General features: G+C 39.9%; 1 protein-coding gene across 2 annotated transcripts in view; it reads left to right on the forward strand.

Annotated features, from left to right (window-relative positions):
- The window catches only part of ZBTB44 (zinc finger and BTB domain containing 44), a 36,882-nt gene extending 22,541 nt beyond the window's left edge, over positions 1-14,341 (forward strand). Inside the window, exons 4-6 of one of the 2 annotated variants that reach the window (XM_064634598.1) lie at positions 4,351-4,514; positions 6,814-7,114; positions 9,169-14,341. In XM_064634598.1, coding sequence (XP_064490668.1) covers positions 4,351-4,514; positions 6,814-7,114; positions 9,169-9,451 — 748 coding nt within the window. In that variant the 3' untranslated portion in view covers positions 9,452-14,341. The remainder of the gene's footprint in view (positions 1-4,350; positions 4,515-6,813; positions 7,115-9,168) is intronic. The other variant, XM_064634599.1, reaches the window with a different exon arrangement.
- The last annotated feature ends 835 nt before the right edge of the window (positions 14,342-15,176 follow it).

Here is a 15,176-nt window from a genome sequence, read left to right on the forward strand (position 1 = left end):
AGATGCTTTAGGAGAATGTAGATGATGAAAGTCAGAATTTGCTTTTCATTTCCTCTCTATCTCCAGGAAGCACTGGTGAAGAAAGATATTCATGGTTTTGCTGTTTCTTCATCACTGCTCTTTATTAATAAATTCAGAAAAACTCCTTTACTGTGAAACATGCATACTAAAGCTGCCACACAGCCCCAAAAGCAGCAAACTGAAAACAAGGACCTGGTCCTGACTTCACTAGACGTCACTACTGCCATAAACCACATAACAGCCTTAAATCTCCTCTCCCAAACTCTCTGCCTGTAGCTTCTTACCAAAATGCTGTATGTCACTTGCTGTAAATATTTGGCAGCCTTTGCTGTGTTGAGCTGAGTGATTTATTAAGGGAATCCCTTATAAGGAAAGGCTGGCAGAGAAAACCAATCTAAAACAGGTCTGTTTGGTCAAAGATATATCATAATTCTGTTAGAGCCAAGTGATGGCATACAGGAGTACACACAACTGCTTTGACTTCTATTTCTTAGTTATGCCCTTCCTAAGCACATTTTTTCAAACTGGCTTTTGCAGTGTTTTGTCAGATAACTGGGTCTGTGGAAGAAGTGTGAACCTTTGGGAGTGTTCCAGAAATTGTGTCAAGTGAAGCTCCCTACAGAGATAACAACCAAGAGCTGCATTTTCATAGCTCATAAAAATCTTTCCTGCCATTTTCATCTAAAACCTGTCCCATTGTAGGATTAAAAAGGGAAAATAACTGCTTAGATAAGAGTTTTTTGTTTGGAAGATTTTATCTATCTGCTAACAAACCTCAGTATAAAAATAACACCCAGCACTTAGATTGAATTAATAGTAGGAGCACATGTTGCATTAGAACTAATCGAGGTTTTTAAAGCTGTAATTGTTAAGTCAAGTGGACTCATATATTCAGCACTGGATTATTTCAGAAATTTCCTATAAAATTGCACAGTTGCAAGCGCAAACTGCCTTGAAAATCCAAAAGATATAAAATTCTTTAAATGCACTGAAAATTCTCACTAAAAGATCTCTTCCATGCAGAGGAGGAAAGAGTATTTTCCTTCATTTATGCCCAAATTTGAAAATAATTATTCTCAGAATGACAGAAGCATCAGCAAAATGAACTAGAATTTGCACCTTGTTTATAAAACAATTGAACTGACAGTTATGGGAATTTCAGACTCCATAACAAAGATTTTCTACCAAGTGATTTGTTTTGTAAATTCAAATGAAAGTGCCAAGGCTGTGCTTATTCCAAGACGGAGAAAATCTCCCTCTATTTTGGTTTTGTTGGTTTTTTTTTAATACACCTTTAGTTTAAGTCCATGTTGTACATTTCTTTACTAATAGAGATTCTCAAAATGTCAAAATCAGTTGTGCGTGGCCAATGCAAATTTATATTGAAAAATATAATTTATATATTTATATTCCTAAAACAAAGCAATAGACTAGTCCATTTAAAATTCTAAATATTACATCCTTACCACTGTGGAAAGATAAATATTTCAAAATCTAAAATGTCTTATCTCTTGAGTTTCTCTCTTAAATAATTAACATCATTAATTGGGCCTCCTCTATAATCAGTGTTTCATAAACACCAGGTTACATGTAATTGTCAGCTTAATAGACACATACGAATCTGTTAAGTATTAAAATTACTGTTTCACAGTGAAGTCTGATCTATTCTTTCTCTGATATTTCACGTTCGGATTGTAAATCACTTTCTAACATAGATCTGTAATTCAGCTGATTTAACAGTTGGTCTGTGTATCAGTTCGTGGCTGTATTTAAAAGGAGTTGCAAAGGCTCAGTTATGAAAGGTTTCCGATACAATAAAATGAGAACCCCCACATTTCTATAATAATTGTTGTTTACAAATAGAGAACATTTCTAGGCTCACTGAGCATTTTGGCATTCACATTTTTCTGAGTTTAGTTCTACATAATTAAATATGTGTGTAATCTCTGGGTGGAAAAAAGAAAAAATTGCAAGCAGAATATTTCAGTGAAAACATTTGAAACCTATGTTTTTCTGTAGCTAATACAGAAATTCTCAGAGATGTCAGACAAATCTCAACTGTTAAATGCCACATCTATGACAAGTCATGAAAAATTGAGTATTTGTGGAAAAGAAGCAGGGGAGAGAAAATCTGGGTGTGTTTCCAATATCATCTCTAAGCTATGTCACCAGTAGGTATTTCATCTTGCTTGCATTATGAGCCTGTCACTGGTAGCTGGAGAGCCTCATGATTCCCATTGGATCTGCTTTAACCAGCCCCCCTCATCAGGTTTTATAGAGAATAAAACCAAACTTTATTTTAAATTTCTTTTAGGCAGTTGGGCCCATTGCACTTCTCCTTCAATGGCAGAGAAGGTGGCACCAGTATAGACCTTGAGGGTGAGAGAGCCTGACAAAGCTGGAAACAAAAAGAGAGCTGTGGCTCCTCATTTCTGCCCTAGTTTGAGTGTCTCCTGAGAGAGCTTGCAGGAGCACAATGTGCTTTTGCCTCTTCACAGTGCCCTAATGCAGGAATGAGGGAGGAGGGACCTCAGGAACATGTCACAAAACCCAAATATAATTCTTATTTGAGCACACTACCTGTGTGTCTGTTCTTTATCCAGTGATCTGTTCACAAAGAGGAACAGGAGTGCCAGAGTTGGTCAGAAATTCAGTTAGAAAAATCAGAATGTATATTTATATTTATTTCAAAACCCCTCAACTGGCTTTTTTAGCTCCCAAAGTGGCAGTGAGCTACGTTCTGCCAGGCCCAGGACATGAGCTGGTAACTTCCCTCTTGCAAGTATTCCCTTTATCAGAGAGCAACAAGTCTGTCAGCATCTCTTTTTTCCATCAGCTCTCTGTGTATAAAAAGAAGTGAAGAACGACAAAATTTCTTCTACAGAGCAAATATTATTCCAATTCCATATGAGACCAGAAATCCTTATGGGTTTTACAGACTGAGTGATACTAAACTCCTGCAGGAAATTGCTTCATCTTGTGTACCTGGTGTTATAGTCTCCAGATAAATTTTGCTTCTGAGACCCGTCACTGCCCTCCGACAGATAGCCCCTGTCCTCACAGTTGAATTGACATCCATTTCCAGAGCAGATAAAGACAATTTAGGTATTGATTTTAAAGAGATGATTCTGGTTCTTGTCTTTCTGTGCTGATCTGCTCTGTGAGGGTCTGTGTGATGTGTCGGGAAATGTATTTGTGCAAAGTGCACATTTCATTCCTCTGAATGTTAGAAGTCCACAAATCCAGCCTGACCTGGAAAACAGCCCTCTGGGCTCGAGGTGCAAGGATTCCCTCAGTTAGGGAGACTTTCTAATTGTGACAGGAGACATCATTGTACTCTTTTCTAAGGACGTTTTAGACACTATGGCTTGGTAAAGCTAAAATTGCAGTGCTTTGGCCACAGAATGAATGTTCCGGGTCAGAGCAGTTCCCTGCTGCCAGTGATGTCTGATCTTCCTGTAGGCTCTGAGCAAGCTGAAATATCTATTTTAACAAAAAATATAGACCTTAATGCTCACGGAATGGAAACCTCAGGTAAGTACAAATTGTCATTGTTCCTCTGTTTGTACCAGCAGATTTGTTTTTATTTCACTGTGCCCTTTAGCAAGTTCCTTGCCAGAGGACTTGGATTAGCAAGGGAATTGTAGTTCTCTTAAACAGTTTGCAGCTAGAGGCTATGTAGGAGCAATTAGTCAGTTTTAAATAAATTACTTTGAAAGTTAAATTGTTCCTATTACAGCCTGTGTGCTGTTTTCTAAACACAGCGCTGGAGCTGTTTGAATCAGACAAGGAGCAAGTATTGATTCATATTTATTGAATCATTAAAATTTAATATTTTAAACTCAGAAATATGTAATTGTAGATACTAATATTTGTTCATGGAACTTGGATTGAAATGAAAAATGAATTGGCTGCAATTTCATTTGTAAATACCACTGAAGCTGCAAAATACTCCTTTGCTTTCAATTTGCTCAGCTCTTTAAACTCTTCCTCAGGGACTGTTTGCTGATTGCAAGTCATCGATACGCCTGAGAAAATGCCCACGCCTGGAAAATAAAGTTCAGTTTGCAGCTGTGCTCAGGCCTGTTGCCCAAAGAAAACACAAGTCAGAGGCTGTTCCCTGAGGGTTTGTTCAGATGTGCAGAGTCAGTGACTGTAAGATTTCAGGTGTAGGTCAGACATTGCTGTAGAGACAGAGATTTCCAGCATAAAGAGAGATTTCAAATGTGACATGCCAGTCTCTTCTCCTCATACAAATGTGCTCAAGGTTCAGATTTCCATGGTTATTTCTCTGGCGTGCCTGTAAATCAGTGCCTTTTTTCTTTGTAGTCTGGAGAACGTTCAGTATCCCTACCAACTCTACATTGCTCCTTCCACCAGCAGCACAGAGAGGCCCAGCCCCAACGGTCCCGACAGACCCTTTCAGTGTCCCACCTGCGGGGTCCGCTTCACTCGCATTCAGAACCTAAAACAACACATGCTTATCCACTCAGGTGAGAAATTCCCAGCAATTCCTCATTTATAGCCTCGCTGTGCAACAAATGTAATAATGCAGGTTTTTTACTCACCTCCTTGAGAGCTGATTTCAGCAAGACTGAGTAGAGATATGTCTAGTTGAATGCTTGTTTTGATCCATGGACTCTGACTGATAGCTCTGCTCAGGGATGATTAGCATTTGTGTGGATCTGATTGCCTGAAACTCATCAGGATAAGGCATTTTCATGATAAAGATTTGAGATGAAATAAAGTATACTTGGCTTTTTTATTATACAAAAGAAGTGATGTAGGTTGAAATTCTTCCTCTGATGTGTTGTAATTGTCTGCTGTGTTTTAGAGGAGACTTGCAACCATAAGAAAATATTATCTATCCTTGCATTGAAGAAAGTTATGTGCCTTTGGATCTCAGGGTTTTTGGAGGGATTGCAGGACAACTGAATTGGTTTCCTAATCAATTTAGCTCCTGCAGATAGTACAGAGGTTTGTGTGAATGCCTCCTCTGAGCCTTGATCCCCAAATTGATGCATTCATTTTGATTTGTAACCAAGCTTGAAATCTCAGTGTCTTTGCTATTGGTGTTTTCAAGACTTGTCAGCATTATCTGACAGTAGCATTGACATTTGAATGAATAAAGGGAGTGTTGAAGAGTTTTTCCTCTTGGGCACTAAACCTCATGGTTTGGCATCTCCTGCTTTGAGCCTGACTCTTACTTGCACACACAGGATGTACCATTTTGGGGCAGAGCAACAACTGTCAAGGTATAATTTTTTCCCTGTCAGCAATTATTTGTCAAATCCCTTCAAGCAAGATGACCATATATGTGTTTAATATTAAAAAAGCAAACTCTGTGGGCGTATCAAATGTGAAATTATCCAAAGCCTGTTGTTAAAAGTCTGACAGCAAAGCATCTCTGGCCAACCTGTCAACTGGGAACCCCTGGGCAAAGTTGGGAGAGATTTTTACTGTTTTAGAGTAATTAACATGCAAAAGAAACTCTCAAAGCTTGTAAATGTTGGAAGTGTTTTCTCATGAGCAAAATGACTGAAGAGATTTTCCTGAAACTACCAGAGGAAATAGATGCCCTTGGACAGTAGGAGAGCGTGAAAAGTTTGAGCTCCACCAGCCCATATTCTGGTGTATTAACTTGTTTTCACATGCTTAACAGGGCATTTCAGTGTAACCTTAACTACAGCTTTCTCTGTATAAAAGCCCCAATTAAAAGTTCAGCTCCTGCTTTGAACATAAGGAAAGCAGAGTGAAAGACCTGGGAAATAACAGCCTGGGCTGATGCACATTGAGCCTTTTGAAAAAACCTTTTTTATTCCTTGACAACCCTATTATGAATAGAGCTCCATATTGCAGATTCTTGGCCTCATGTTTGGATTTCCCCACTTTCTGGAGTTCAGACTTTTTATTAAATCTGAAGTTTTTGGTGGTTCAGACCATTATGTTGTAATACTTCTGTTTGGGTGTGATTGCACACTCAGCCACTGCAGCATGTTGCAGAGCTCGTATGTTTTAGGGTAAGAAATGAAAAATGAACTAGTAACTGAATTTCTAAATTAATAAAAGAAAAGAAAAAGAGGGGCATGAAGCTAAATTGTCTTAGAGAGCTGTCTGTCATGCAAAGTTGCTGAAAATGCTTGTATAGCAAGGTTCCCACGCGATATAAAGGCTGTTGCTTCCCCCTTTTATCACCATTCCTGCTGCATTACAGGGGCATCCGTGTGCACACAGTCCCCCTGTCAGAACACTTCTCTGAGGCCAAAGGCAGCCAGAGAAAAACATTGCAATTAATTAAGGTTAGGCTGATAATTGCATTGTTGGGAACCAGTCTGGCACAAGAATCTCCTGAGATCAAAGGAGTTCAAAGGTGGTTTGAGATGGCGACGGCATCAGATCCATGTTGGCTGTGCCTCAGAGTCTTAACCATGTGCTCAGTTTAAACCGTGGGGACGGAGACTATGGAGGTCACAGTTAGGAAATGGAGAAAGTTAGGTTGGAGAACCCTGTAGAGGGTTATCCACCTAAAGATGGTCTGAATTGCCATTTGGAGCCAGTTGCAGCAGTATCTAAACAGAGATTGATGTTGCTCTGGGCTGGGCTCCTTAATTCCTGTTTTTCTAGGTTGTTTCAAGTGCAGCTCCATCCTCATTGTTCCTGCCATTTTCAAGTTAACCAGGGAATCTCCTCCCAAAACAGGGCTTCTCTGAGAGCTGCTGTAGAATTCCTGAAGGATTTTGCCTGTGCCCTGTGGTTCCAAAAGGTGACATGTCTGTGCTCTCTCTCCCACAGGCATTAAACCCTTTCAGTGTGACCGCTGTGGGAAAAAGTTCACCCGCGCTTACTCGCTCAAGATGCATCGCCTGAAGCACGAAGGTAAACGCTGTTTCCGCTGCCAGATATGTAGTGCCACTTTCACTTCCTTCGGGGAATATAAACACCACATGCGGGTTTCCCGGCACATTATCCGCAAGCCTCGGATTTACGAGTGCAAAACATGTGGCGCCATGTTCACCAACTCTGGAAATTTAATCGTTCACCTGAGGAGCTTGAACCATGAAGCATCAGAGCTAGCAAACTACTTCCAGAGCAGGTGAGGTGCACAGCAAAAACCTAACAGGGAAACTTGCTTTTTTTTTTTTTTTTTCCTTTTTTTCTCCTTTATTTCCCCCCCCCCCCCCAAATCATCATTTCCTGCTTTCAGGGCAGCCTGCTGTGCCTCTCCTCAGGTTGCCAGCTAATTCCAGTCAGATTGATTCCTGTGCCACTCTTGGTTGTGTCTGATCTGTCTTACAGCATGTGAGCTCTATAGGAGGGCACTGAAGAACCCAGGGATATGCAGAGGATGCTTCTGAACTACTTAATTTCTCTTTTCAATAGTATCTATGGCCAGGCTAATGGTGTGAAGCCATAGTGTTCTATACTACAGCATCCATGGAGTTCTGTAAATAATTTTCTATTTAAAATCTTGTATGTAGCCTGTTCGCTTACATAGGGCACAGATTTATTGCTTCATTGTAAGTACTTGCTTGATATTGTGGAAAGATTGTATGACTCCATACCCTCTTTCATTTTCTAGGTAACATTACTAAATTATTAGACCAATAGGGTTGGCAATACTAAGGACCACTTGAACATTTTCTATCAGGGCACAAAAGACTGGACATCTCTCACAAATGCACTTTGCTAAAGACTGTGAAAAGTGTTTTGAGGCATCAGACCAGCACTGTATTCTTTTATTGATATAAATATATTAGTTGGGATTTGAGATATAAAATACAAAAGTTGGATGAGGAAAATTGAAGACAAAGGTCTCCCAGCTCTTAAACCTATAGAGAGTTGATCACTTATAGAGTTTCACTCTACAGAGAGAATGCAACTTGGTGTGCGTAAGTCATCTGCCTTCAGCAGCGCAAAAGAAGTATATTCTAAAAGTTACAGCATCACAGTCCCACTCTTCCTGATTTCCAGACATTATTCTTTTTCCCCTACAAAACATTTCAGTATTTTGTTCTGTTTGATTAACTTAGAGGTGACATAGGATGAAAACATTGCAAAAAAACCAGGAAAACCTGTTACTGTTTTTTCCAGCAGAATATTGTATAAAAGTACAAGTGCTTCATATCTGTGGGTTTACGCAGTTCTTGTTCTTGGCTCTCGGGCCAAAACCAGAGCAAAAACTCTGGTTGTGGTAAGCACTGCATTGTCAAATTAAAGTCAGATTAAAGGGTGTGATTTTAGCTGCCTATAGCCCTTCCTTCAGTTTGAATTGACAAACACCAGTTTAGCATAGTTGATTGTGAGTTCGAGTTGAAGCAGTGAATGCTGCTGTCATTTAAGGACTGCTTTTAACTCGATTATTGCCAGGAGGAACCAAAGCATACAAACACGCATATATGTGATATATATATATGTTTGTCTCAAGTACAGACTTCATGTCTGGTGTTGAAAATGTGCAAAAAAATTTTATTTTTCATATGTCCTCATGCCATGAAAATACTACTGGGGAGTTTGGTAGGCTTTCTTTGGATCCACTCAGCCCTCAGCTGGTAAAAGTACGTTACAGAAGTGTTGTCTTAGGAGTGAAAGGGGAAAGAGAGGCAATTCCGTGCTTTTCCTGGCACTGTGATGTGTTGGCATCACAACCTCCCACTGCAGCTCTATCTTCTGCAGAGCCCTTGCTGCTTCCAGCCTGTCCACTCCAAAGGAAATGCTGCTGCTGATCTAGGGTGGATTTACCTCTGAGGTGGGAAAGGCCCACATTTTCCCACTGCTGAACTCATTTTTGCTTCTATTTTTAAAGGCTGAGTGCTCCGTTTCTTCAGTGAGGTTTTCAATGCCATGTGATGTTCCAGACATTAACTTTCATTCTCATCAAGGTGATACAGTCTAAGTAACAAGAAGTTGCTGTGTAGGAAATACAGCTGCAAAATAGATGCCATTGAATAAATTCGCTATGTGTAGAAATGAGAAGCAGGTTACAGTGCTTGGGGGAGCGTGTCACTGCCATGTTCTTGCAGCAGTGTGAAATGAACATCTTTGTTCTCAGTGTGTAGCTTGTATGATGTAACTGATACAAAGAAACTGATACTGCTGATGTTTGTGTGAGAAATGACATTTCTCTTCTGTCCTTTGCCCCTCTTCTAGTGACTTCCTAGTACCGGACTACTTAAACCAGGAGCAAGAGGAGACCCTCGGGCAGTATGAGCTAGGGGAGCATGGCTTTGAAAGCAACTCTTCTGTCCAAATGCCTGTCATTTCACAGGTGTCGTCAACTCAGAATTGTGAAAGCACTTTCCCCTTGGGGTCTCTGGGTGGGTTGACAGAAAAGGAAGATGATGTGCCAGAGCAGCCAAAGACTAACGCCACTGCTGAGGCAGCTGCAGGTGACCCTCCCAAATCGGAGCTGTCATCCATCACTATCGAATAATTCATGGCTTGGTTTCACTTTTGTTCTTTGGAAAGTGCCTGTGTTTGGTCCTGTACATTTTAATTTAATATTTTTAAACAAAAAAAGTGGGGAGATTTTCCCCTTTTTACTTTGTAAGCTACGCTTTAAACAGGAAACTGCAACAGATGTTTCATTATTTTTCATGACTGAATGATCACTTCTGTGAAAATATTTAAGACTGATTGCACAAAAAAAAAAGATCTTGTCAGAACATCATGGAAGCTGTGATACACTTCTAAAGAAGAACAACTGATTCAGATCACTTTAACTATTCCTTCTTCCACAGTTAGAGCAGCTCATTAAGTTTCTCTTGCTTCTGCAGACCCTCTGGTTAAAGGCAAGAAATCAGAGGAAACCTTTTTCAAATGACAAACAAAAGGATGCATTGGAAATCATGATTGAACAGTTTTGAGTGTATGCTTTAATCTTGTGCATAAAAAAATGACACTTCCTATCTGTGCCTGCTGGTTTTCAAAGCTCTCACTGTGCCCCTGTGCTTGGCAATGGTGAGTAGTTTTGAGACTTAACAGTCACAGACTTCTTCAAAACACATTATCCCTTCCCATCTCAGATTAATCAGTTTTCACAAACCAAGTGAATCGTGCCAGGTGTCCCTACTTTTTCTATTCCAGTGCTTTTAGAAACTACTTGATCAAATAGCCTGTCCAGATCTGCCCAGCCAAGGTTAGTGGAAAATGGTGCATCAGGAATTGGGGATCATGGAAAAGGTTGTATCCATGCAAGCCTGACAAATATCTCCTGACTGGATCTGTAGATGGGGAACCATGTAGGAAAATGAAGGTTTTCCCAGATTATTTGCAGTTCTGATCACTTCTCTCCCATATACACTGTATTTTTACTAATCTGAAAGCTAGCTAGAGAGAGTTTACAGATGGCAAAAAGTTAACTCTTTTGTGCATTATTGCACATTTTTTCATTTCTACATATGCATGTATAGTTTCGGAGACTTTTATTAGCCTGTTTTGGACAAACCAAGCAATTTAATTCTCTTTAAGGCCAACTTTCTAACCAACAGGGGGTTATTTACAAAAAGCCTATATAGCAATGATGAATTGTTCCTGTTTCAAAACACTTTAAATCCTTGCCAACTCGGTTTATTAAAGGCCATTACTCTAGCTACACACACAGCCCAAGCAAAGCAATAAATTGAAAGATTTGCAATTTCATTTTTCCATATTTAGAAAAAGCTAAAATTCAAGGTGTGGGATTTTCAGAGCAGTGAGTCTTGTTTTGTCAAGGCTGTTTGGACTCCAGTACTGCTTTGAAACCTAAATTAGGAAGTCCATTAGGAGATTTGTGGTTTTTCTTAGAGCTTCTGAAGTTCACTCAGTGTTTGATGCCAAATGCCCATGGCCTACAGATGACATGCTGAGCGAGTAAGTATTGCTTGATCTTAGTATTCCAGAGGCATGAAATACTCCCTTAGTTTTAAGTCTTATTTTTTGGAAATTGTTGTTTTCTGTCCGGATTTGTTTTATGCAAACACAAGGAGGAAATGAAACCAGTAGAGAAAGGTTGCTCCTGAAGAACACAAGACACAAAAGTCGTATTAATTGCAGATCAATTTGTATTCAGGCAGCTTAGGCAGCTCTGATACTCTCTGGGTCTGAGTTCTTTCTATTAATAGCCAACTTTTGTGAGGAAAAAAGTTTATTGACTTTTGGAAAGAGCTTAAAGGGTTTCAGTGACTTTAGCAATTTTTCTCTGCTGTGTTTTAGTTAAAACCCACATATTTTACTTAAATAGAGCGAAAGCCATTGGGATTTAAATACTTTCCAAGTTGCTGGAATGAAGTTCTCCCCCAGATAAAGGGTGTTTTAGAAACATGCTGCAAATTCAGTCTCGTGTGTCTACCTTTGTGAGGCTTCTCAAAAGGGCTTGAAGGAGAAATGCTTTTGCTGGGTGGCTGTCCTGGGAATTAGCCCAGTCCTGGTGATGGGCTGAATTTAAAGACCATTTCTCTTCCACTTCTGATTTCTGTAACTGAGAAGCCAGTGAGATGAGACAATGCCTTTTGCTGAGCTTTATCCTGAATTACAGGGCTATGACACTGAATTCAAATACAGAATTCGCTTCTTTTTCTGACAAGTATTATGCAGGTAACTGAGAATCCTTTGTGATTCTGAAAAGTGCTTCACCAGAACCACATTTCTTAACTGCACAGATGTAACAATCAAAGGTGGTCAGATATAAGGTGGTGGATATTACCTTCTGTTAAAATCTGATAATTTGCACCCATTAAGTATTTTGGTAATGAGTTCATTGGGGAGGAGGTGAGCAAATACACAAATGACATATCTGGATATTGGATTTTTAAGACTTAAAATCTTGAGTCAGAAGGCAAAGTGCTTTCTGAATGCCAAAGAGAAGGGGAAAAGTCACAAGCTTTTGTAGCTCTAATGTGTTCTTCCTTGGAAAGAAATGAGGATCATTAACCCTGTGGTATAAGGCAAGGCCTGGGGTTCACTGGTATTGCACTAGGTGTTACATATGATCTTCTCAAACCCCTAATCTCTGGGTAACATCTTCATTTAGTTCTCACTTCTCTGTCTGGTTCAACTGGAGGAACAACAGAGTTCTTGGAGGATTTTGCTTGGTTGGCTTAGAGTTGAGTTTACATGTTAATTATCCCATTTGTAATTGTTTCTTGTTAATATCTCTTTTCTCCATAGAAATGAACACAGTTTAAATGCAAATACCGTTTTATTTCTCTTCCCTGACTTGTTGGAAGTGTTCAGTTCTTTGAAATGCTGGTGCTCTTCACAAGAAAGGTGTAAAAACAGGACATCTTAAAACAAGCTCTGTTGCTACTGTGGTTAGATTCCAAATAGAGCAAGAGGGATACCTAACTAAGCTAGAAAAAACTTGCCTTAAACTACACTTGGGATTAAAGCTAAAGCATCAATTTCTTTTAGTACATTGTTACAGTGTTTTGAAATCTGAACTGCATTTTCTTTTGTCTTCCTTCTTTTCCTCCCCCAAACGAATCCATTATTTCTGCTTGACAAGGGACCCGGGAAATTGGGATTGGAAGGCACCCTGGAGGTGATGTAGTTCAGCCTCCTGCTCAAAGCAGAGTCAGCCAGGAGTGGTGTTTGAGCTGGAGTTCAGTTGTCAGGCTCACAGAGACCATGGGCAAGTCTCTCATACTGAGAGATCAGTAGACTCAGTTCTTGAAAATGGTTCTGGGTTCACGTGGATCTTGAGTCTTAAAGGTATGAATTTAAACTTTTTAAAAAAGAAATAGCTGCCAATGCAGTCAGATATATTTTATAAGACTATGATCCCTATATGTCCTTTGCAGGATAAGATTTTATTCATTTTTAAGCTATGGTTTAAAGTTTTTATATGAGGGCTTCAGTCACTTCTTGGTTGCTGGTTCCCCCTCCAGCTCAGGGTGTGAGAGCTCTGAGACAGTGCTGGTCTCTCTCTGAGACAAACCAGGAAGCATTTTATATGCAAAATAAGCTTTGTGCACCCTGCAGGGATAGAGAGAATGCAGATGGAGGAGCACCTGCTGCTCCTCCATCCACCACAACTTCCCCACCATCAGAGTATGGAAAATAGCTAATTTTCATTCAGCTCAATTATGTTGGAGTTTTGCTTACTAGGTGAAACGAAGTTTTGGAGGGTTCTCATCTCCAGTTACAGACATAATAAATCCCATTGCATCTTGATGACAGATAAGAGGGTTCAAGGCCAGACAGTACCTCGGCCCCATCAGAGGTGCCTGGTGAATACAGTGGGTTCCAAGTATTTGAGGAAATGTACCATAAAAAAACCACAAATGTGAATTATTTTAATGCAACAGTAGTTACTGCTCTGGGTTTTTGTTAACTCAACGTGTGCTATCACAGGAACTCTGTCCCACAGGTCTCAGCTACAAATCTGGTTGCACTAATTAGAAAAAAGCAGAATCTGATGCTGCCAGCCTGTGTGGCAACTGTTCCTACAGTCTTCCTGAGGGTTGCTGCAGTCCCCAGAAAGTGATTTTGGTTCACCATTCGTTCAGCTGATGCATGCTTTGATATTCTGCCCTGTAACCCTGGCTTCACCGACTCCTTGGACAGCTTCTTTGCCCTGTTCCTGCAGTGCCTTCACTCCAGGTGCTGCCCTGTGGTGAAACCCTGAAAAGGGAAAAGAGGAAAAAAATGTGAATTAAATTATTGTTGGGCTTCTTTGTGCATTTTAGTACCAGTGAAACCCCCTTAACTGTGCCAGTCTCCAGTCACCAGCCGTATATCCAGTCATCTCATCCACAGTACAGCTTCTCTTGTTGATGCTGGTCACAGCTTGATTACTTGGCATGTTTATTGACCTAACAGACTTGGTTTTTGGGTTTTGGTTTTGTTTTTTAATGTATACGATGTTTAAATACACTTCACATTTTATATAATACTATCTGGCTATTAGTATTTTTCAGGAACCATAGTTCTTGGTGGCTATATATATTTTTGTGACTTTTTTTGTAAACTAAGTGCCGTTTCAACGTTACAATCATTTTTAGAGTTATTGTAATCAATGTGAATATCATGTTTTTTCAAATCTGTTCTGAGCCTGTAGTGTTTGCTTTGTGATCATATGTGTAATGTATATATTCTGTATAGTTACATTGTATTGAAATACTAGCTTGTTTGATATAAGAAAAGTATGTATTGGGTACCTTTTTGCTAGCCTGGTTGTTTAATCTTTAAAAAAAAATGTTCCAAAATACAAAAAAAAATAAAAATCTCCAAACTGGTCCCATTATAGGTCAAAATTAAGGGGAAGAAAAACTAGTTTTGAGTGTCTTTGGATAGAAACATGAAGCTAAGATTTTTCATTAAAATATTAATGTTTTATGGAGTATATCTTTGCTTCGTGTCGTTCTTTAACTCTGCCAGAGTTTGTCTTGCAGTACAACAGAGTAGTTTGGACCTTTGGTTAGAAGGTGCAACTCTGTCACTAGGACTAAATTCTCTTACACCTTTTGGTTAGAATTAGTACCAAAATAGCTGATTGTGAGGTAAACTTGCTGGTGTTGAAGCTGCCACTGGGAGGACGGTAGTTTGAAACACAACATTAATAAATTATTGGAGAAGTTAGATGAGTAAAGAGTATTAAGAATAAAGTCCACATTTCTGTTTCCTTTCCAATGTGTATTACATTGCCTTCTGCTCATGTTCCCTTTTAGGCTGAGCTCTGCAAAAGCCAGCCTTGCATGGGGTGTTACCAGTGGAAAGCCAAGAAGGAGCCTAATCAAATTAGCCAGAGCAGAAGATGTTTAGAAGGACAGTAGACACTCATCGTGGTGGCAGCTGTGAGCTTCAAAACAGTCCTGAAACAGCCCAGAGTCGTGGGACTTAAAATCCACCTCTGCTGTTCCTGCAACTCTTGCAATTAAATTAATTTGCCTCCTACAGACCTACCTGGAATCCCTGCTGGATCAGCATTCAGGGAAATGGGAGGTTTGCCACTGCTTGGCTGAAGGGATAACTCTGCCCTGCACCAGGTGAATGCCAAGCAAGCTGAGTGATCAATACACCAGCAGCCAGACTGTGAGGCTGGAGAGGATGAAGTGTGAGAGGTAAAGGCTTGTTGGGTCTCCCGTAAAAGGAAGAATTTTGATGCTTTGAAGCTGTCATGGTTTGAGATAGTCCCAAAATCCAATTCCCTAGCTCCATCCCCCCTCCCACATCTCAAC

This window comes from Pseudopipra pipra, chromosome 23, assembly GCF_036250125.1.
Source record: "Pseudopipra pipra isolate bDixPip1 chromosome 23, bDixPip1.hap1, whole genome shotgun sequence".
Taxonomy (NCBI): domain Eukaryota; kingdom Metazoa; phylum Chordata; class Aves; order Passeriformes; family Pipridae; genus Pseudopipra; species Pseudopipra pipra.